General features: G+C 45.5%; 1 protein-coding gene across 2 annotated transcripts in view; it reads right to left on the minus strand.

The window, feature by feature from the left end:
- ATR (ATR serine/threonine kinase) overlaps positions 1 to 23,593 on the minus strand; it is a 251,380-nt gene that overhangs the window by 158,057 nt on the left and 69,730 nt on the right. For both annotated transcript variants that reach the window (XM_069727562.1, XM_069727561.1), the window contains exons 21-26: positions 18,789 to 18,914; positions 18,354 to 18,560; positions 17,682 to 17,795; positions 15,243 to 15,358; positions 11,543 to 11,663; positions 8,618 to 8,755 (exon numbers count right to left, since the gene is read on the minus strand). In XM_069727562.1, the coding sequence (XP_069583663.1) occupies positions 8,618 to 8,755; positions 11,543 to 11,663; positions 15,243 to 15,358; positions 17,682 to 17,795; positions 18,354 to 18,560; positions 18,789 to 18,914 (822 nt within the window). The remainder of the gene's footprint in view (positions 1 to 8,617; positions 8,756 to 11,542; positions 11,664 to 15,242; positions 15,359 to 17,681; positions 17,796 to 18,353; positions 18,561 to 18,788; positions 18,915 to 23,593) is intronic.

Here is a 23,593-nt window from a genome sequence, read left to right on the forward strand (position 1 = left end):
TCCGCCGTAGTTCGGCGAAACGTGTGGATGGAAGACCAGGTTGCCGCTTTGCAAAGCTGTCTGCGAAAGCCCTGTGACGTACCGCACTGGAAGCGCCGACTGCCCGGGTAGAGTGAGCCTTCATCTCAGGAGGGGGGCCTCTGTGCTTGACCCGGTAAGCTTCCAAAATTGCCATTCTGATCGAGCGAGCAATCGTCGCCTTGGAAGCCGGCAGGCCTCTACGCACGCCATCAGGGATGGCGAAAACAGAATCCATCTTTCGGAAAGCGGCCGTGCTAGCCAGGGAGATCCTCACTGCCCTGACGAGGTCCAGCCTGTTCAACGATCGCTCCAGAGGATGAGTCGGAGCTGGACAAAAGGAAGGTAGAACGAAGTCCTCGTTGAGGTGGAAAGATGAAAACCACCTCGAGAAAGGAAGGAAGGCGGAGGCCTGGGACCACCTTATCCCGGTGGAAAAATCAAGAAAGGAGGTCGGCAGGAAATGGCTGTCAACTCAAAAACGCGGCGGATCGAAGAGATGGACCTGAGAAAAGCCACTTTCCGAGATAGAACTGACAGGGAAAACTGCCTGAGAGGCTCAAAGGGGGGGAACCCCTAAGAACAACCAACACAACCTTTAAATCCCATGAATCCACAGAGGCCCTGAGCGGAGGGACAGCGTGGACTACTCCTTGAAGGAAGGTCTTAACCTGTGGCTGAGAAGATAAAGTCTTCTTAAAGGGAAGAAGAGCGCAGGGAACTGGCCCTTTAGGGAAGAGAGCGAAGCCCGAATCCAGTCCTGCCTGAAGGAAAACCAAATGGAAGGCAGGGAAAAGGGACATAGGTGAAAAGCGGTTGGACTCGCATTAAACGAAAGTAAGCCTTCCAGGTACGATAGTAGATCCTGGAAGAAGACGAAGGCTTCCTAGCCTGGATTATAGTGTGACTCATCCGGGCCGAAAGGCCGGACGCTCTTAAAACTGTGGAGTCCACAGCCACGCCGTTAAACTGAGCGACCGATAATTCGGGTGGCAGATCGGACCCTGAGACAGCAGATTGGGTCTGTTTGGAAGGCACCAGGGGTGTCCGCGAGAAGATTGACGATGTCTGCAAACCAAGACCTCCTGGGCCAATCCGGGACGATCAGAATGACCGACACCCATCCCGCCTTGATCTTTCTCGACAGCTTGGAAAGCAAGGGGCTGTAAAGAAACCCAGGACTAGAACGGGGTCTCTTGGAGGTTGGGATTAGAGAAAACGATCCCAGGACCGTGAAATTAATCTATTTTGTCTCCAGAGGATACAAGTTCCCTGGCCCATGCGTTCTCGGTTGAGGAGACAAAGACATCCCTGGGGAACAGGAGAACGGCTGCCCAGCCTAGGAAACAGGCTGGGGCCTAGTCGTGGGTCCTGCCTAGGTGGAATTTCCAGTCCTGGACCTGGAGAATCCACCTTAGGAGTAGCGGGAACGCCAGGAAGGAGTGAGTCGAAGAATACCTTCTTCTCTTAACGCGCCTGTGGCCTCTGCTGTTGCGAAACAGGAGTCAGATGCCGCGAAAACGACAAAAAAGAGGGCCGAAAGGACCGAAGTTGCCGCCTAAGAAGAGAACTGGTGCCACCAGTGGTGTCCTTGATAATTTAAGTCCAGCTTGGAACCGAAAAGACATGGTCCTTGAAAAAGGCAGGCTCGTAAGGGACTTCTTGATGACCCTTGAGCCAAACAGAGCGAGTAATCTGTGTGGTAACTTTCGCCAGCCAGTCTGGTGGAGCTCCGGCTTGAATGCCCCAACGGAGTTGTTTAGCCCCTTCGCATAGACTTCGAAACCCAAATGGAAGCGAAAGCCGGGCATAGAGATGATGCGGCAGCTTCGAAAACCGAATTTGCGAAGGATTCCATGATCTTATCGATGGAATCTGTCAGATTCGCCCCACCGGACAGCGTGAGGACTGTGTTGGTGGCAAGTCTAGCAGTCGGCGGATCCACAGAGGGAGAGGTCGTTCTCTATCGCCTCTCGTTCCGGTTGGCGATGAGATCCGGAGGAAGGAAATAGGAGACTCCAAGACGCTTGCCTCTTTGAGAACGTCTGGTCGAATTCTCTCTTTCTCTGGCCAGAAAGCTCCTCGAGTCAGGATGAGGAGCGAATCCCTTGGGAGGTAGTTTAGACCGTCTAAACGAAACCGCCTGATCTGCAGGTTCCGTAGAGGGATCTTTGATGCCACAGGTCAGATTGGACGCTCCAATGAAGCTTTGAACCATATCCCTCATGCTATGGTTTGGTTCAACTTCGGCCCCAAATTATCCTCCGAGGCCTCACCTAACTCCGGGGAGGAGATCAGGGGGAAGTCGACCACAGAGAAGGACCGTGGGGTGAGATGGACCGAGAAGAGAACTCAGACCGGCGTTCCCGTCTGGATCTTTCGCGGCCTGCATGGAATACCCGGACGGAGCTACTAGCGACCCGCTGGCTACTACGGAAGGCTGCAGGGGCAACTGATCGAGCACGGACACAAGGGTCTGGGACACCCGTGCGAGATCCGCTACTGATAGAGATAGAGGGAAGGCCCAGCCTGGGGAGGAGACTTCGCTCTGAGGCGGAGCAGCAGGGGAGTCTTAGGCGGTGAACATGTGGGTTGCTGCGGGCCTGCCTGAGGGAAGCTTGGGGTCACAAGACGAACCCTGAAAGTGTTTCAGTAAGGCACAGGAAAAAGTAGGAGGCCGGGAGAGACCACCTTTAAAATTAACCCGAAGGGGCCCCTGAGGGAAATGTCTGGAGAGTAGGGGACGGGGGGGCCTGGCAGGGGATTGAGTCAAACTGCGGTGCAGAGGTACTCACGGCAGACGCTGCGGTTTCCGGATGGAAGGCTGCTCGACTTGGAAGGTGCTCCTCAGGAACGATAGCCCCTAGGAGAACAGGCAGACACATCTGATGCACTCTTGTCCGATGTAGCTTGCCTGCAGGCCAGTGGGGAGATGTGAAAACGCCAGAAATTTGCGCTCTTAAGATGGGCGAAGAAAAACATTTCTGGCGCAGAAATAAGTATCTGTGGCTGCCTGGGAGTGGTGGGCGGGATTAACCGCCAGGCCAGGAGCACCAAGATGGCGGCGGTGGGCGGAGCTTGCCGTGATAATCGGGCGGGAGAAAAGCCCGCCCGAGAGAGAGGAAGTGGGAGGGGACGCGGCGCCGGAAGTAGGCCCCGGAAGAAGCCGGGGCCTAAATTAGAGGCCGGTGGCCGCCAGGAAGGGCCGCGGCGGTGGGAACAGTGCGGACGCCGGGAAAAGCGGCGCGGTTGCCTGCAAGGCTGCCGCGCCGCGGCAAAAAGGGCACGGTGTGGCTAGAGGAGGAAGCCGGAAGTAGGCCCCGGTAGAAGCCGGGGCCTAAATTTGAGGCCGGTGGCCACCGGGAAGGGCCGCGCAGCGTGTAAAGTGCCGATGCCGGGAAAAGCGGCGCGGTTGCCTGCAAGGTCGCCGCGCCGAGGCAAAAGGGCACAGTGTGGCCCGATAGGAAGCGGCGCGGTGCCAGCAAAGCCGCCGCACCAGAAGAAACGGTGCCGCCGTATGCCAGCGCGCAGAATAGTGCGGCCGTAAGAGGGAATCGGTGCTGCTACCTAAGGCCGCCGCGCCGGGGCAGAAACAGTGCGGCCGCAGGGGAAAAGAGGCAGCGGCTGCCACACGGCCGCCGCACCAGGCCAGAGCACAATGCGGCCGGGGGAAAAAAGGGCAGCGCAGCCGCCTGTAAGGCGAAGAACAGCGCGGCCGCCATAGCGCGGCTGCCACGCGAATGGGGCGAAGACCCCCGCCCCATGTGAAAGTGAAAAACCAAGTCAAGGCAGCCTGGAAAAACATCCCAAGGGACCCCCAAATGATTGCCCTGGAACTGAGGATGGACTCAGAGGTACTTTGGATACTTACCTAAAACATCCCACGCCGTCCTTTACGGCGCGCGAATTTTTGCCTGTAGGACATTATTGCAAGAGAGCTTGGCTGAGTAGATTACACAAGAAGGAAAACACACAGCAAGTCAGCAGGATCTAGGAGCAACATGGCAGATGTGACAACCTACATGGTGAGCTGCAGCATGTGCTACATGTTCACAGATCGACCAGAAGAAGAATCCAATTTCACCTGTCAGAAGTGTAGACTAGTGGCCCTTTTAGAAGAAAAGGTGCGGGGTCTGGAAGAAAGAATAGCAACTTTGAAACTCATCAAAGAGAATGAAGACTTTCTAGACAGAACAGAAGCATCTCTACTGGTCACAGAAGGTGCAAAAAGTGTCAGAGAACCTCCAAAAGCAGATGAGTGGAAGCATGTGACCAAAAGAAGCAAGAAGACCATGGAGAAATCACCAACCACACAACTGAAGAACCGATATCAAATCTTTGTAGAGGATGAAGATGGCACACCTAAGAATGAAGCAATACCAGCAAGCAAAAAAGAAAAGGGCACACAGCAACAAGTGACAGCAAAAAGTACAGCCAAGAAGCAACGAAGAGTGGTGGTGGTGGTGGTGGGAGACTCACTACTGAGAGGCACCGAAGCAGCCATCTGCAGACCGGACATAACTGCAAGAGAAGTATGCTGCCTTCCAGGTGCGATGATCAAGGATGTGACCGATAGGATACCAAAGCTCTTCAGCTCCAAGGACGTCCACCCATTTCTTCTGATACATGTTGGCACCAATGACACGGCAAGGAAGGACCTACCGACAATCTGCAAGGACTTTGAAGAGTTGGGGAAGAAAGTAAAGGAACTGGATGCACAGGTAGTTTTTTCTTCTATCCTTCCAGTAGACGGGCATGGCACCAGGAGATGGAACAGGATCCTTGATGCAAACAACTGGCTAAGACGATGGTGCAGACAACAAGGATTTGGATTCCTGGACCACGGTGTGAATTACTGGTATGATGGACTCCTCGCCAGAGACGGACTACACCTCAACAAACCTGGGAAACACACATTCGCCAGAAGACTCGCTACACTCATCAGGAGGGCGTTAAACTAGAAGAAGAGGGGACGGGAAGAAAAACATTAGACTCGAACAAAGACGACCCAGGAAATCATACTCAGAAGGGAGGTAAGAACATTTCTAAAACAATCCACAGTGAGGAGATTGGAACAAAACAAAATCCTCTAAACTGCATGCTCGCAAACGCCAGAAGCCTGACAAACAAGATGGAAGAACTAGAAGCAGAAATATCTACAGGTAACTTTGACATAGTGGGAATAACCGAGACATGGTTAGATGAAAGCTATGACTGGGCAGTTAACTTACAGGGTTACAGTCTGTTTAGAAAGGATCGTAAAAATCGGAGAGGAGGAGGGGTTTGTCTCTATGTAAAGTCTTGTCTAAAGTCCACTTTAAGGGAGGATATTAGCGAAGGGAATGAGGATGTCGAGTCCATATGGGTTGAAATTCATGGAGGGAAAAATGGTAACAAAATTCTCATTGGGGTCTGTTACAAACCCCCAAATATAACAGAAAGCATGGAAAGTCTACTTCTAAAGCAGATAGATGAAGCTGCAACCCATAATGAGGTCCTGGTTATGGGGGACTTTAACTACCCGGATATTAACTGGGAAACAGAAACCTGTGAAACCCATAAAGGCAACAGGTTTCTGCTAATAACCAAGAAAAATTATCTTTCACAATTGGTGCAGAATCCAACCAGAGGAGCAGCACTTTTAGACCTAATACTATCTAATAGACCTGACAGAATAACAAATCTGCAGGTGGTTGGGCATTTAGGAAATAGCGACCACAATATTGTGCAGTTTCACCTGTCTTTCACTAGGGGGACTTGTCAGGGAGTCACAAAAACACTGAACTTTAGGAAGGCAAAGTTTGAACAGCTTAGAGATGCCCTTAATCTGGTAGACTGGGACAATATCCTCAGAAATGAGAATACAGATAATAAATGGGAAATGTTTAAGAACATCCTAAATAGGCAGTGTAAGCGGTTTATACCTTGTGGGAATAAAAGGACTAGAAATAGGAAAAACCCAATGTGGCTAAACAAAGAAGTAAGACAGGCAATTAACAGTAAAAAGAAAGCATTTGCACTACTAAAGCAGGATGGCACCATTGAAGCTCTAAAAAACTATAGGGAGAAAAATACTTTATCTAAAAAACTAATTAAAGCTGCCAAAAAGGAAACAGAGAAGCACATTGCTAAGGAGAGTAAAACTAATCCCAAACTGTTCTTCAACTATATCAATAGTAAAAGAATAAAAACTGAAAATGTAGGCCCCTTAAAAAATAGTGAGGAAAGAATGGTTGTAGATGACGAGGAAAAAGCTAACATATTAAACACCTTCTTCTCCACGGTATTCACGGTGGAAAATGAAATGCTAGGTGAAATCCCAAGAAACAATGAAAACCCTATATTAAGGGTCACCAATCTAACCCAAGAAGAGGTGCGAAACCGGCTAAATAAGATTAAAATAGATAAATCTCCGGGTCCGGATGGCATACACCCACGAGTACTAAGAGAACTAAGTAATGTAATAGATAAACCATTATTTCTTATTTTTAGTGACTCTATAGCGACAGGGTCTGTTCCGCAGGACTGGCGCATAGCAAATGTGGTGCCAATATTCAAAAAGGGCTCTAAAAGTGAACCTGGAAATTATAGGCCAGTAAGTCTAACCTCTATTGTTGGTAAAATATTTGAAGGGTTTCTGAGGGATGTTATTCTGGATTATCTCAATGAGAATAACTGTTTAACTCCATATCAGCATGGGTTTATGAGAAATCGCTCCTGTCAAACCAATCTAATCAGTTTTTATGAAGAGGTAAGCTATAGACTGGACCACGGTGAGTCATTGGACGTGGTATATCTCGATTTTTCCAAAGCGTTTGATACCGTGCCGCACAAGAGGTTGGTACACAAAATGAGAATGCTTGGTCTGGGGGAAAATGTGTGTAAATGGGTTAGTAACTGGCTTAGTGATAGAAAGCAGAGGGTGGTTATAAATGGTATAGTCTCTAACTGGGTCGCTGTGACCAGTGGGGTACCGCAGGGGTCAGTATTGGGACCTGTTCTCTTCAACATATTCATTAATGATCTGGTAGAAGGTTTACACAGTAAAATATCGATATTTGCAGATGATACAAAACTATGTAAAGCAGTTAATACAAGAGAAGATAGTATTCTGCTACAGATGGATCTGGATAAGTTGGAAACTTGGGCTGAAAGGTGGCAGATGAGGTTTAACAATGATAAATGTAAGGTTATACACATGGGAAGAGGGAATCAATATCACCATTACACACTGAACGGGAAACCACTGGGTAAATCTGACAGGGAGAAGGACTTGGGGATCCTAGTTAATGATAAACTTACCTGGAGCAGCCAGTGCCAGGCAGCAGCTGCCAAGGCAAACAGGATCATGGGGTGCATTAAAAGAGGTCTGGATACACATGATGAGAGCATTATACTGCCTCTGTACAAATCCCTAGTTAGACCGCACATGGAGTACTGTGTCCAGTTTTGGGCACCGGTGCTCAGGAAGGATATAATGGAACTAGAGAGAGTACAAAGGAGGGCAACAAAATTAATAAAGGGGATGGGAGAACTACAATACCCAGATAGATTAGCGAAATTAGGATTATTTAGTCTAGAAAAAAGACGACTGAGGGGCGATCTAATAACCATGTATAAGTATATAAGGGGACAATACAAATATCTTGCTGAGGATCTGTTTATACCAAGGAAGGTGACGGGCACAAGGGGGCATTCTTTGCGTCTGGAGGAGAGAAGGTTTTTCCACCAACATAGAAGAGGATTCTTTACTGTTAGGGCAGTGCTTGCCTGAGGAGGTGGTGATGGCGAACTCAGTCGAGGGGTTCAAGAGAGGCCTGGATGTCTTCCTGGAGCAGAACAATATTGGATCATACAATTATTAGGTTCTGTAGAAGGACGTAGATCTGGGTATTTATTATGATGGAATATAGGCTGAACTGGATGGACAAATGTCTTTTTTCGGCCTTACTAACTATGTTACTATGTTACTATGTCCTTACTAACCTCATTCTGGGGAAAATATCAAGACGTCCAGGGAGCTGATGGACGTCCTCGTCTCCTCCAACCGACAGGCTCTGGTGGGCGAGTGGGTGAGGGACGGAGCCAGGACCGGACTTCTAAGCACGCTTGTGTGCTAGGATCTTGGTCCTGGTGAGGGATCTATGAGGATACGGGGTGGCAGTACACGCCGTACTCATAGTCCGCATAGTGGGACTACAGGTGTGTCTGTTCACCCTGTATCCCTCCGGAAAAAACCTGAAAGGAAACGACGCACATTGAGGTAGATAAGGGTCTAATGAAAGACCCGTGTCCACCTCCTACTGACACTAAGCTAAACTGAATATCTTTCTTCCTGTCGGTGGGGTGTACACTGCAGAGGAGGAGCTAACTTTTTATTTGCATAGTGTCAGCCTCCTAGTGGCAGCAGCATACACCCATGGTTCCTGTGTCCCCCAATGAAAGGCGATAGAGAAATGGGGGGAGGAAATCGCCCACAGTTGAAGGGGTTAAACTGTACGATGAGAAAGCCGGATATGTAATTAAGGAGCCAGCTGGTATTTCCCACTGCCCATGGCAAAGGCATCACAAGTCTGCTGACATGTTCCCGATCTCTTACCTCTTCCTGGTCTTCTTTGCTGCATCCTAGCATAACATAGACTAGGATGTGTGGTAGGAGATAGATGGTGACTTTGAAATCATGCTTCATCATTATGCTACAGCAATTAAAGACCTTTCTTGCAAATTCATGCCTGACCTGTAGAACACACATAGTACAACTTTTGTTATAGCCAAAACATACACAGAATGCAATCACTCAATATTAGTAGTTGAGTTTAGAAAATCTGAAGCATATGAAATAATCCCCAGAAAGTGTTAGAGTGGAACAGTGAATCTTTGTCTTTCTGTTCTACCAAGTTGTTTCCCCCATAGATATGCACTCGGCACTACAGGTAACATTTGGGAGGGAGGAGGTATTATGGGGGATTTTACCTCTTTGCGATGTATACTGAAAAAAGCTTAAAGAGTAAAAATCATTTAAATTTTTATTTAGTAAATCAATAGTATACATGAAAATAAAAAACCTTGTAATATATTATCTTAACCAACTGTCAGTATTCTGGGTTTTCCAAGTCACTTTGTGAATGATCTTGACCTTTGTTAAGATGGAGTTTGCTGTTTTCATCTGCCCTACTTCCTGTTCATTTGTTTAAAACCCGGCTCAGGTGTCAGCCTCCTTGCTGGAGTATTCTGCTTCCGTTTCCCCTTCAGCTCAGCTGCTTGTTCTACTGTGCTTTTACCCGTGGCTCAGACATTCTCTGCCTATGTAAGCTACACTCTCAGTTACCTTTAGTCTGTTGATTTTGGAACTTAACTCTTGGTTCACTCCTCCTGGTAAGAACTCTGTTTTTGAACTGTGTTTTGGAACTGTGTTGCTGGACTGTGTTTTTGCTACTTAATCCTTCATTTACTTCCCCCCCTCCCCTGGTGAGAGCTACTGGAATCTACACCAGTATAATACTTTAATGCGAACTTGTTCTGGACTTACCCCTGTTTATACCACAACTGAGATCAACCTGAGAACTTGTTTCTGGACTTACCCGTGTTCATGCCACACCTGGGATTAATCTGAGGACTTGTTTTGGACTTCCCTGTGTTTACTACATACCTGGATTTGACTCTCTCTGCACCGACAGTGTTTTGGATCTGCACCACGTCACCTGTCACACTCACCTTGTCGAGTACTCTGCCCAAAGAACTCTGCTGTATATGGTTAAGGGACTTGTTTCATTGCGGGTTATCAGTATATTGTTTTGGGTGTTATTGCTGTGGTACAAAAACACTATTTGCACTAAAGAAAGGAGGCCTCCAAATGTGATATGGCGCCCACCATTGATTCCAGCCAATTTTGCGTACAAAGTCAAACGGGGCTCTCTCCCTTCTGAGCCCTACCATGTGCCCAAACAGTTGCTTTACCCCACATATGGGGTATTGGCGCACTCAGGAGAAATTGCAAACACATTTTGGGGTCCATTTTCTCCTGGTACCCTTGTGAAAATAAAAGTTTGGTTCCAAAGTAAATTTGTGAAAAAATTAGTTCTCGTGAAGCACCTGAAGGGTTGATAAACTTCTTGAATGTGCTTTTGCGCACCTTGAGGGGTGCAGTTTTAAGAATGGTGTCACTTTTGGGGATTTTCTGTTATATTGACCCCCCAAACTCACTTCATATGTGAGGTGGTCCCTAAAATGGTTTTGTAAATTTTGTTGGAAAAATGAGAAATGAGAAATCAACTTTAAATCCTTACAGCGTCCGAACAAAAAAAATTATGTTTCCAAAATTGTGCTGCTGTAAAGCAGACTTGTGGGAAATGTTATTTATTAACTATTTTGTGTGATATGACTCTCTGATTTAAGGGCACAAAAATTAAAAGTTTGAAAATTGCTAAATTGGCAAAATATTTGCCAAATAAACGCAAGTCATATCAAAGAAATTTTACCAATAACATGAAGTACAATATGTCGTGAAAAAAACAATCTCAGAATCAATAGGATCTGTTGAAGCGTTCCAGAGCTATAACCTTATAAAATGACAGTGGTCTGAATTGTAAAAATTGGCTTGGTCATTAAGTACAAAATTGGCTCTGTCACTAAGGGGTTAATCACAGAAATTGGCTTCCTTCTCTGTCAGAATGGATCATTCGCTTTCAAATTTTTCAATTCTCTGGTAAAAATCTGTATTATATTAGTGACATAGATGACAGTTGGTGCTGATAAGATTCTACGTAGAAGGGGGAGGAGCTAGGTTCAGAGCTCCTCCATAGAATCTTATCAGCACCGATTCCCATCTCAGTAGTCTAATAATCTCTCTTCACTTTACCCCAGAATTGAAAATTTTGATAATGAAAGATCAGTCCTGGCACAGAAAGGAGATATTATTACTTAGTACTAAGTTGCTTACTTTCCTGTGCACTACTGAATCATCAAATACTACTTAAATAGGCGATTACCCTTTAATAGAGATGAGCGAATATGTTCGGGTCCTTGCTTATTCGGCAAGCTATAGTGGAACCCGGATACATGGAGCACGCCTGCTGATCAACTATCCGGCTCCGCAGCTGCATGTGTCCTGGCTGTGTTACAGACACAACACACGCATGGAGAGCCTGTTTGTGGGGTAGTGTTGTGACATGTGTTGTGAACGTAACACAGCCGCGACACATGCAGCGGCGGAGCCGGACAACTGATCAGCCGGCGCGCTCCATGTATCCGGGTTCACGCTATAGCTTATTCGCTAAGCGCTATAGCTTGCTGTAAGCAGGGACCCAATCAAATTTGCTTATCTCTACTCTTTAATAAACAGGTATCGGTTCCAAGAGTCATTTGAAAATAGAATTAGGAAACTATATGTATCACATTGATAGTATCAAATACCCTCCCGAGTACAGAAGGCACGTTGTTCATGCAGTCATAAGGCTTTCTATTTAGAAATTATGAGTCTACCAGTATGACTGTGGGCAACATCTTACCATTCAGAATATATTACCTTGGTGATCAAGTAACCAGCCCAGCACGCAGACCAGTCAGCAAAATTATTTCCCAGCCTACTGAGGTATATAGGCTTCTTTATGCTTGTCCAGTTTACTGCCTTCCTAGAACTTTTGTACCTGTTGTCAAAAAGCGAAAACAAAATATGTTTGATGACATTCTCTGCATTAGTACAAATCTCTAGAGGAACTTTAGGTGTGTAAGAAAGGCAGTGGGAGAAGAATCTAAGAAATCTATCCCCCGAAAGAACCCATCCTGTGAGCTCTGCAAAAAAGATTACACCTGATTGGCTATAAATGCACTGGCAGGAGGCAAGTGCGGCATATCACTGACAAAGTCACCGGCTATTTGCAGATCATGTGGATTATACAAACCACACTAATGGGTCTATATAAAATGACATCCATTCATAAAAAGTACAACCTCATTAACCCCTTATGGACAAGGAAATTTTCCGTTGTGCGATCTTCTTTTGCCTTCCTTTCTTGCAAGAGCCATATCGTCTCATGTAAAGGTTTGGGCACCCCTGGTCAAAATTACTGTTAATGTGAACAGTCAAGCAAGTTGAAGATGAAATGATCTCTAAAAGGTCTAAAGTTAAAGATGACAAATTTCCTTTGTATTTTAGGCAAAAAATATATATATTTATATTGTCATTTTCTAAATTTTATAAATTACAGAAAGGAAAATGGGCCGATGCCAAAGTTTGGGCACCCCTGAAACTTTTTGTCCTCAGATAACTTTGATCTTGGTTTCAGAACTTACTTAGACTTATGGCTCGTTCACCATCATTGTTAGGAAAGGCCAGGTGTTACAAATTTGCTATCTTTGTTCCTCTAAGCAGCTGCTTAGCACTCTGAAAATGGTGGAGGCCCACAAAGCAGGTGAAGGCTATAAGAAGATCTCAAAAAGTTTTCAAGTTGCACTTTCCTCAGTTCAAAATAAAATTAAGAAATGGCAGTTAACAGGAAAAGTGGAGGTCAAGATAAGGTCTGGAAGACCAAGGAAAACTCCATTGGGGGCTGCTTGTATGATTGTTAGAAAGGCAAATCAGAACCTGCGCTTGACTGTAAAAGACCTTCAGAAATGTCCACCTGATGAAGACGGTACTTCTGTTGAAATGCGTTGTGGCTTAACCCCATTCTGGCGTCAGTTTCCTTTTGGCACTCCTTTGACCGAGTTTTACCCTTTTCCTGTTTCTGTCCTCCTTCGGAGGTGTTCGGCTGGAGCTTCGGGGGGGCTGTGCACCCTTCCAGCGCTCCTAAAGAATCCGCCTGCTACTGACTTTGCTTCAGAAAGATTTACTGGGGAGTTACCCACCACTCCTCTTGGGCTATCTGCACAAAAGTTGTTCCACTCAGCATGTCCACATGGACTTTTCCTCTCTGAACCCTGTTCACACAGGTAATATACAAATGATCAGGTTTTTAAATACATCAGATAGGGATTGCATACATCAGTAAGGACTGCTATGATATGGGTATACCGTGACGTTTGGTGGAGCAGCTTAGTATACATTTTTTGCAAAAAACGTATCAACCAAATACCCTGTTTTTTTACATCTTTTTACTAGCACTTGCGGATTACTGTGATTTTTTGAAACTGAGTGTTTTTGGTTCTACTATGCTCTTTTGTGTCTTCAAGTTTCTTGGTGGTGTGTGAGCATGTTCCTACAGACTTGTTCACTGTGCGGAGTAGCCCATGTGTTCCTGTCTTCAGAAAGATTTAGCAGACTCAGAGTTGTGGGACATTGTTCTACTGTTCAGAGACACCTGCACAAATATGGCCTTCACGGAAGAGTCATCAGAAGAAAACCTCTAATGCATCCTCACCATAAAATTCAGTGTCAGAAGTATGCAAAGGAACATCTAAACAAGCCTGATGCATTTTGGAAACAAGTCCCGTGGACCGATGAGGTTAAAATAGAACTCTTTGGCAACAAATGTAATGTAAATGTAAAATGAACAAATGTACAGTGGGGCAAAAAAGTATTTAGTCAGTCAGCAATAGTGCAAGTTCCACCACTTAAAAAGATGAGAGGCGTCTGTAATTTACATCATAGGTAGACCACAACTATGGGAGACAATTTCTGACCAAATACTTATTTTCCACCATAATATGCAAAAAAAATGATAAAAAAACAGACAATGTGATTTTCTGGATTTTTTTTTCTCAGTTTGTCTCCCATAGTTGAGGTCTACCTATGATGTAAATTACAGACGCCTCTCATCTTTTTAAGTGGTGGAACTTGCACTATTGCTGACTGACTAAATACTTTTTTGCCCCACTGTATGTGTGGAGAAAAAAGGGCACAGAATGCAGCCAATGACACAGGGAATATTTCACAAGTAGAGGGGATTCAATCAAATGTCAACAAATCTTGATACAAACATAACACCATCTGTAAAAAGTTGAAGTTGAAAAGAGGGTGGCTTCTTCAAATAGATAATGATCCTAAACACGTCAAAATCCTCAATAGACTACCTCAAAAGGCACAAGCTGAAGGTTTTACAATGGCCCTCACAGTCCCCTGATCTGAACATCATTGAAAATCTGTGGCTAGACCTCAAAGTAGCAGTGTATTCAAGACGACCCTGCAATCTCAAAAGAATAGGAAGAATTTTCCATGGAAGAATGGATGAAAATCTCTCAAACAAGAATTGAAAGACTCTTGGCTGGCTACAAAAAGTGTTTACAAGTTGTGATACTTGCAAAAGCTGGTACTACTAGCTATTAACCATGCAGCGAACCCTATCTTATACATCGGCCCATTTTCCTTTTTGTAATTTTTAAAATGTAAAACATGACTACCGCTATATATATATTTTTTTTTAAACTAAAATACAAAGGAAATATGTCATCTTTAACTTTAGCCATTTTAGAGATCATTTCATCTTTAAGTTGCTTAACTGTTTAATACAGCAGTAATTTTAACCAGGGGTGCACAACTTTTACATGGCAGTGCAACTTATGTATTTCCCATTGACACAGCTGTACAAAGACTATTTTTTCTTTTTTTTTTTCTGAAGGAGTTCTAGTTTTCAACACTACCCTTCATTTTACCGTATGATGTACTGAAAAACGAGAAAAAAAATCCATTGGTTTTTGAGCTTTGTTTATGAATTCATCATATAGTATTTATATTTTACAATGTGTTTTCACAATTTTGTTAGTCCCCTTAGGGGATTAAATTTGTAATCTCTTGTTTGTCTCTACAATACATTAGTACACTGCAGTATTTCAGTGTATTGTAAAATTACTGGTCTACTATGGGGCCCAGTCACAATCTGAGCTTCATAGGAATAATGCCATGGCAGGCACAGAGGCCTTCGGCAAATCCCTAGATGCTATAACAAACCATTGGGTCCTTATGATATTATCATGCAGAGGGTTGAAGGGCTCTGGACTCATGGTCCCCATCCTGGAGGCCCCTTAAATGCCACTGTCATAAAAGATAGTGGCATTGAGAGGTTAAAATGTAGCGATCAGGACTAGCTCTAGGTGCAAGCTATGTAATAAAGCTGGAACCTCTTCCCTGTTCGAAGCAGGCTCAGCTCCTGAGCCTACTCCATCAAGTGATAGCGTATGGTGAGCATGTACTAAGGGGTTAAAGTGTTATTTTATTGTCAATTAATATTAGTTATTATAGTTACTCACTTAGTGAGAAACCTGTTTGATCCTAGTGTTAGCATATATACCTTGAGTTCAGATGTGGTTCCAATATCTCTTGAACGTGTTCTGGAAATCTTCTCCAGAGCCTGCGCCCAGGGCAATCAGTTCTTCCCTCTCTGCATTCATAGATGGCTAACAGTTCCTGCAGTAGTAGGTAGACCAGACAGTGACATATGAAGATGCCATTAACATAGCAGTCCAAGAAATTACTTATAATTAGAGTTGGTGCAAATCGCTTCACAGGATCCATTTTATCAGCCACATCAGTAGTCTATGGTTGCTAGATGAAAACCTTAAGAACCATCTCTTATGTAATGGCATCTGAAGATCTTCTTTAGATCAGTCGACCTGGTGCAATGTCACACATGCATCACGACAAAAAACTGACTTTGCGCCAGACAGGCTAATCAAAGGAAGAGCCGTAGATGTCATCGGGTATGAGGCAATTATCAGGGCTTCCATCTAGATTACAGAAGTGGGCGATGGACCGAGTCCTATAAATGAATTGGCACTAACTCAACTTAGGACTAATCGAAAATTAACAACATTGCATAAAGGAAGAAAACAAACAAACAGTGGAAGAACATTGTCACAAAAAGAAGGTTGGTTGAGATGAAACTTTGCAAGTGCAGTAACATTTCCGAGCAGAATATACTGCAGTTCTAATTGTTTAACTTTGTACTTTAAGGTACCTTCACACATAACGATATTGTTAACGATATCGTTGCTATTTGTGACGTAGCAACGATATCGTTAATGAAATCGCTATGTGTGACAGCGACCAACGATCAGGCCCCTGCTGGGAGATCGTTGGTCGCTGAATAAAGTCCAGAACTTTATTTCGTCGCTGGACTCCCTGGAGACATCGCTGGATCGGCGTGTGTGACACCGATCCAGCGATGTCTTCACTGGTAACCAGGGTAAACATCGGGTAACTAAGCGCAGGGCCGCGCTTAGTAACCCGATGTTTACCCTGGTTACCATGCTAAAAGTAAAAAAAAACAAACACTAGATACTTACCTACAGCTGTTTGTCCTCCAGCGCTGCGCTCTGCACTCCTCCTGTACTGGCTGTGAGCCAGAAAGCAGAGCGGTGACGTCACCGCTCTGCTTTCCGGCTCCCAGACAGTACAGGAGGAGAGCAGAGAAGCAGAGCGCAGCGCTGGAGGACAGACGGCTGTAGGTAAGTATGTACTGTTTTTTTTTTTTTACTTTTAGCATGGTAACCAGGGTAAACATCGGGTTACTAAGCGCGGCCCTGCGCTTAGTTACCCGATGTTTACCCTGGTTACCGGCATCGTTGGTCGCTGGAGAGCGGTCTGTGTGACAGCTCTCCAGCGACCAAACAGCGACGCTGCAGCGATTCGGATCGTTGTCGGTATCGCTGCAGCGTCGCTTAGTGTGAAGGGGCCTTTAGGGCAATGACTATCAGTTTGTCTAGAATACGTGAAAATCTGATAACCACTCTTGTATCTTCGGAGTGACATGTTATGTAGTGCTAATTACACATCACACGGTGTGCTGATCTTAAGGTACCGTCACATTAAGCGATGCTGCAGCGATCTAGACAACGATGCCGATCGCTGCAGCGTCGCTGTTTGGTCGCTGGAGAGCTGTCACACAGACAGCTCTCCAGCGACCAACGATCCCGAAGTCTCCGGGTAACCAGGGTAAACATCGGGTTACAAAGCTCAGGGCCGCGCTTAGTAACCCGATGTTTACCCTGGTTACCATTGTAAAAGTAAAAAAAAAAACACTACATACTTCCTGTCGCGTCCCCGTCCTCAGCTTCCCTGCACTGTGTAAGCGTGCTGGCCGGAAAGCAGAGCGGTGACGTCACCGCTGTGCTTTGCTTTACGGCCGGCCGGCGCTGACACTGGGGGACGCAGGGAAGCTGACGCTGAGGAACGTGACAGGAATGTAAGTATGTAGTGGTTTTTTTTTTTACTTTTAGTAACCCGATGTTTACCCTGGTTACCAGTGAAGACATCGCTGAATCGGCGTCACACACGCCGATTCAGCGATGTCAGCGGGTGATCCAGCGACAAAATAAAGTCCTGGACTTTCCCCAGTGACCAACGATCTCCCTGCAGGGGCCTGATCGTTGGTCGCTGTCACGCATAACGATTTCGTTAACGATATCGTTGCTACGTCACAAAAAGCAACTATATAGTTAACAATATCGTTATGTGTGACGGTACCCTTACACATGTGGGACATCTACAAAGAGGTCTCACACACTTCATATATATGGCTCGTATAACAAAATACTGTTTTAACCCCTTAAAAAATGGTAAATTACAAATGTGCTTCTATATCCTTATTGCAGTACAGACGGGCAGGGCTCAGATAAACAAGGTGAACCTACATAAATACTTCACCTCTCTACTGCAGTGTACATAACATGTATTGCAGCTGTTACATATAAGCAAAAACACAATACTCTGCTGTAATGTATAATATTACCTGAATAGCATAAGCTGCAGAATCTTGAGCCCGGACATTATCAGCATATGCCAGAAAGGCCCTAGTCAGCTCCATCAACAGCTCATAGGCAAAATTCACATCTTCAACTCCAGTCTGAACAAAACCACAATAGTTTCATTAAACTTGCCCAGCAGTACAGTTTATTATATCATCTATTATGCCCCCATAATGTGAAGAAAGCTTGACTTCGTCATCACTTTTCTCTCTGCCTCTCCATATGCAGTGGCACAAGAAAGCGGTTTATTAAAGCGGTTGTACAAGCTAGACAAACGTCTGCAGTCCCTGGTATCCCTCGTGCACGCTGGCATATATACCGTATATGCGATATGCATACAAGCAGTTGTGTGGACTATTTACAAAAAGGTAATGCCCAACCATTCTGACATGAGTTCTCATAGTAAGTACACAGCCTCTACAAGTCGAAGATTCATTTAACAATGTGTGTAGTTTGTATTTTCACATCTGATAACAGTTCTGCTTTCAGCAGATTAATTATGCCATATGAGACTGTTGTGCTTAGTTTGAACATCTATGTGAGAATATCAGTTTAATGCTTTCTTAAAGGTTCTTAGCCATTCCAGCATTTTAATACCGAAGGAGAATATTATAAAAAGTTTAAAAGAGGTGAAGAAACGGAAAAGTTTTACTTACGACGAAGGTTGAACCTTTCCCTTGAGTGTCACTCACTGAAAAGTCCAGTCTTCCAGGATCAATTGCACCCAACTGGCCAAGGCATTCGCCACACAGCAGTCGAGCCTGTGGACTGGCATCTTGGCAGCCGATTAACAGCACTGTAACCAGCTGAGAGATCACAGGCTCTACAGTCTCGCTGTCTGTGGAATACTGTAATAGCTTAGCCTAGAAACAACACACACTCGTTAACAAAAATAAATAAATAAATCCAAAGGAAATATTGGAGCAGGTGGTAAAAGAACAGTTTACATTAAGATACTACATGGTGAGCGGTGAGCACATTACTGGCTAGGAAATAACTACAGCCATCTAAAATGTATTCTGTGCATCTATTGTGGCAACGTAATAACCCATGACGGAGAAATAAAACCTAATGAATATAAAACTAGATACCTGATTTTTATACAGAGTCTCCTTTAAACTAGTGAGAGCATGAACGCGAACATCAACGTTTTCATGCTGAATGGCTTTTATTGACAGCTGCATCGCTGTCTGCAAGTCAGTGCTTTTGGTTGTTTCCTGGAGATAAAATAAACCACATTAGAATACAAAAAATACCATTGTAAAATCCGATCAAGCAATGAGTGACCATGCATCCTCTATATGTTACAGACACATTGACACATGACTACACACACACACACATGGGGAGTATGCAACCAAGCCGCACTACTGTAACACACAAGTGTGCAGTCTGCAGCTAAAGGTACCGTCACACTTAGCGACGCTGCAGCGATACCGACAACGATCCGGATCGCTGCAGCGTCGCTGTTTGGTCGCTGGAGAGCTGTCACACAGACCGCTCTCCAGCGACCAACGATCCCGAGGTCCCCGGTAACCAGGGTAAACATCGGGTAACTAAGCGCAGGGCCGTGCTTAGTAACCCGATGTTTACCCTGGTTACCATCCTAAAAGTAAAAAAACAAACGCTACATACTTACCTACCGCTGTCTGTCCTCGGCGCTCTGCTTCTCTGGTCTGGCTGTGAGCGCCGGGCAGCCGGAAAGCAGAGCGGTGACGTCACCGCTCTGCTTTCCGGCCGCTGTGCTCACAGCCAGTACAGAGAAGCAGAGCGCAGAGGACAGACAGCGGTAGGTAAGTATGTAGCGTTTGTTTTTTTACTTTTAGGATGGTAACCAGGGTAAACATCGGGTTTCTAAGCGCGGCCCTGCGCTTAGTTACCCGATGTTTACCCTGGTTACCAGCGAAGACATCGCTGAATCGGTGTCACACACGCCGATTCAGCGATGTCTGCGGGGAGTCCAGCGACGAAACAAAGTTCTGGACTTTCTACCCCGACCAGCGACAGCACAGCAGGGGCCTGATCGCTGCTGCCTGTCACACTGGACGATATCGCTAGCGAGGACGCTGCAACGTCACGGATCGCTAGCGATATCGTCTAGTGTGACGGTACCTTAAGCCCCAGGCACTGCTGTTAACCCCATACAGCCACAGGATGGGTTTCAATGGAGATGGTCATTTTAGCTGTATACTGCATACGGCTGTATTGCAATATATGGATATAGATGACTACAGGTTCAAATTCCCTAAAGAAATTAAAACATTTTGAATTCCAACTCTTTTTCTCCATTAAAAATAAAGAGATTAAAAATTAAAAAAAGGCATGTTCCGCATTACAGCGTCCATAAAGTTTATATCAAAATAGAAAATTATTTAACCCATAACTTAAACCCCAGAAAGCAAAACAAAAAAAATTGAAACCCCAAACTTGCAGTTTTTTCAGCTGACACACAGCTGTAGAAAAATTCAAAAGTTTGGAAAAAGTTGTAAGTACCCCAAACTTGTATAAATAACAACATCAGCCCTCAAAAAAATAAGCCCTCACACAGCTCAACTGAGGGGTGGGGGGTGGGGGAAGAGAGTTACTGGTTTCAGAAAATGGATCAAACCAATTTTTTTTTTTTTTTTTAAAGTTTGACATTTTTTTTAGTAATCAAACGGGTAGGTGGCACACACATCATATTTGAGGAAGGGCTCACTCACACTTGCGTATAACATGGCGAAGTGCTATCTAATGTTTTATCAGATAGCAAAATCGGCTCAATGTTATTGTTACACCCGGTCCGGTTCCCGTACCTTCGTGGGGTCCCCGTTGGGACTCCTGCTCTGTGCCGGCTCCAAGCTGTCCGGACGGGACCTCTGCTTCTCCTCCCTCCTCTGCTCCCTGGCGTGCAGCCAGCAGGTCCTCGCGCTGTGTGCTTAGATCGTGGGCGCGCTCGCTCCCGGTCTCTTAAAGAGACAGCACGCATTTTTCAAAAGGTGCTTCTGACCTATGGCGTGTGAATGATTGCTATTTCTAGTTCCTCCACCATAGGGAGGGTGCTGGAGCAACAAGTATCCTCAGCTGCTAACTTCCTGTTCCTGCTAGCATGTGCTTCTGTTCTGAAGTCTCTGTCAGTGCTTCGCTTACACTGTTTGTCTCCACAGACTATCTGCTACCTGTTACCTTGCTAGTCTGGACGATCTCCAGGCTGCTTACTCCGGTTCCGTCTTGTCCCGCCATTCAGTCACCTGAACCTCAGGACAACATCGGTACCACTAGAACTAGTCTCTACCCGTACCCCTGGTATCCACCGGTTAGCTCTATGTCACCTGCTATACCTGTTTGTCCATCTGTCCCGCTGGGTCAGCTATAACGAGTCCTGGGTCTAACTGGAGGTAGCACCCGTGTCCTCCAGGTGTCCCATTCTGACCCTGTTCGAGGGGTCTTACTACAGGTGTCTGGGGCTCACGTAGTCACGCCCCCTTCGGAGCCCCCCGGACCATGGTCCAGAGGTTCCACGCTCTATGACAATAAAAACGAATGTGAACTTTACCACCTGTGCCTCCATTTCCATTTGTTACAGATTGCGCTGGCCATGGAGCCATGTCTGGAGGTTAGGACAAGCTCACGATTTTTCTGCACAACTGGTGTACTCGCATGGAATCCCTCGTCTCTTCGCCTGCACCCGACTCTACCACTGGCATCCAGATATCTAGCTGCACAGCAAGTAGAGGTCCTCGCTTGGCGGCTCCCACTCGCTTCTGTGGGGACCCTGTTCAGTGTTGGGGGTTCATTAATCAGCGCACACTGCACTTTGAACTCCTGGGGGCATATGTTTGCTTCTGATCGGGCCAAGGTGGGCTTCATCATGTCTCACCTTGAAGGAGAGGCTCTCGCCTAGCTGAATCCGCTGTGGGAGAGAATGGACCCTCTGGTTACTAATCTTCAGTCTTTTCTCGAGGCATTCCACAGGACCTTTGATGAACCTGGTTGTGCTACGTCGACAGCTTTTGCTCTTCTTCGACTAAGCCAGGCTTTTACTGTGGCTCATATAATAAAGACAACCCACAATGGACGGCAATACCACGGATCTCACACTCATACTAATAGTATGATGTTTAGGGAAAGTACCCATACCAAAGATCCTTCAAATATACATAGGACACTCCCATATAGCTAATAGAAACCCAAAAGAAAACACATGGAGTACACGTCCCATCTTAGAAATATAAAAATATATACTTTATTTCACAATATTAAAAACACAAGTAATCACCAAATACAGAACACACAGATAAGGGAGACTTGGGATAGCACTGAAAAAATTACAGCTACGGTGAACCCCAGAGATCCGCATATACCATTTTATAATAAAGATTCCAATCAAGTGCTTGGAATCTTTATTATAAAATGGTATATGCGGATCTCTGGAGTTCACCGTAACTGTAATTTTTTCAGTGCTATCCCAAGTCTCCCTTATCTGTGTGTTCTGTATTTGGTGATTACTTGTGTTTTTAATATTGTGAAATAAAGTATATATTTTTATATTTCTAAGATGGGACGTGTACTCCATGTGTTTTCTTTTGGGTTTCTATTTTACTGTGGCTCAGTATGCAGTGCAGTTCCGTACCCTCTCGTCTGAATTATCCTGGAACAATGCGGCCTTGGTGGCTATCTTCTGGGAAGGTCTTTCTGGAAGAATTAAGGAAGAGCTGGCGGGACGGGACGTGCCTACAACACTGGATGACCTAATTTCCCCGGCAGTCCCGATTGACTTACGGTTTCAAGAACGATCCAGGGAGATCGTACGTGAAAAAACTTCCTACCACCTTGTTGCTAGTACTCTAGAATCAGCGAGCTCCCCAACTTTGTTCTCCTTGCCCGTGGCTATGGAAGTAGATCGGGTAAGCTTGGGTAATCGTCGCCAGGAGGAGAGCTGTTAAGGCAAATCCAAAGAAGGAAGATCCAGTGCCTAGGGTCTGTAGGAGAGGCAGCCCTTGGTAAGGATCATCTCTCCACCACTGCAAATAACAGTTTCCATGGTCTTTGGCAAGATAAAATTTTCTGAACTCTGTAACCTGGACTCTGGAGCTGCCGGAAATCTCATTCAGCAGGCGGTTGTGGACAGTTATCACATAACAGTTCAATGCCTTCCAGAACCGTTGCAGGTGACATCCGTGGATGGCAAACCCCTGTCCAAGTCCATTTGGTTCCAGACTGAGCCAGTGGAGTTCTGGGTAGGTTTAGCGCATTCAGAAAGAATTCGCTTTTATGTCCTGCCTGGTTCCTTTCACCCCTTACTTTTAGGTCTACCCTGGCTTCGGAAGCATGAACCAGTCTTAAATTGGAAGACGGGAGAGGTTCTGCGCTGGGGTGACTCATGCTTGGATAGATTTATCATTCCGGTGCGACCTGTTCATCCTCCAATTCAGCCCACTGCTCTGCCAGGTCTACCCTCTTCTTATTGGGCCTTTGCAGACGTCTTCGGGAAAAAGGAGGCAGAGAAATTACCTCCACACAGGTCGTATGATTGCCCGATTGATCTGCTCCCCGGAACGTCTCCTCCTCGGGGGCGAATCTATCCTCTTTCTCAAACAGAGACCCAGTCCATGTCGGATTACATTCAGGAGAACCTTGCCAGAGGATTTATCTGGAAGTCTTCCTCGCCAGCTGGAGCAGGATTCTTCTTCGTGAAGAAAAAAGATGGATCTCTTTGGCCCTGTATCGATTACAGAGGGCTGAACCAGATTACGGTAAAGAACAGGTATCCGTTGCCACTTATTTCAGAGTTGTTTGATCTTCTTAGGGGTTCTAAAATCTTCACCAAACTGGACCTCAGAGGGGCTTACAACCTCATACGTATTCGTAAAGGAGATGAGTGGAAAACCGCTTTTAACACCCGAGACGGACACTA

Source organism: Ranitomeya imitator, chromosome 5 (genome assembly GCF_032444005.1).
Source record: "Ranitomeya imitator isolate aRanImi1 chromosome 5, aRanImi1.pri, whole genome shotgun sequence".
NCBI lineage: Eukaryota > Metazoa > Chordata > Amphibia > Anura > Dendrobatidae > Ranitomeya > Ranitomeya imitator.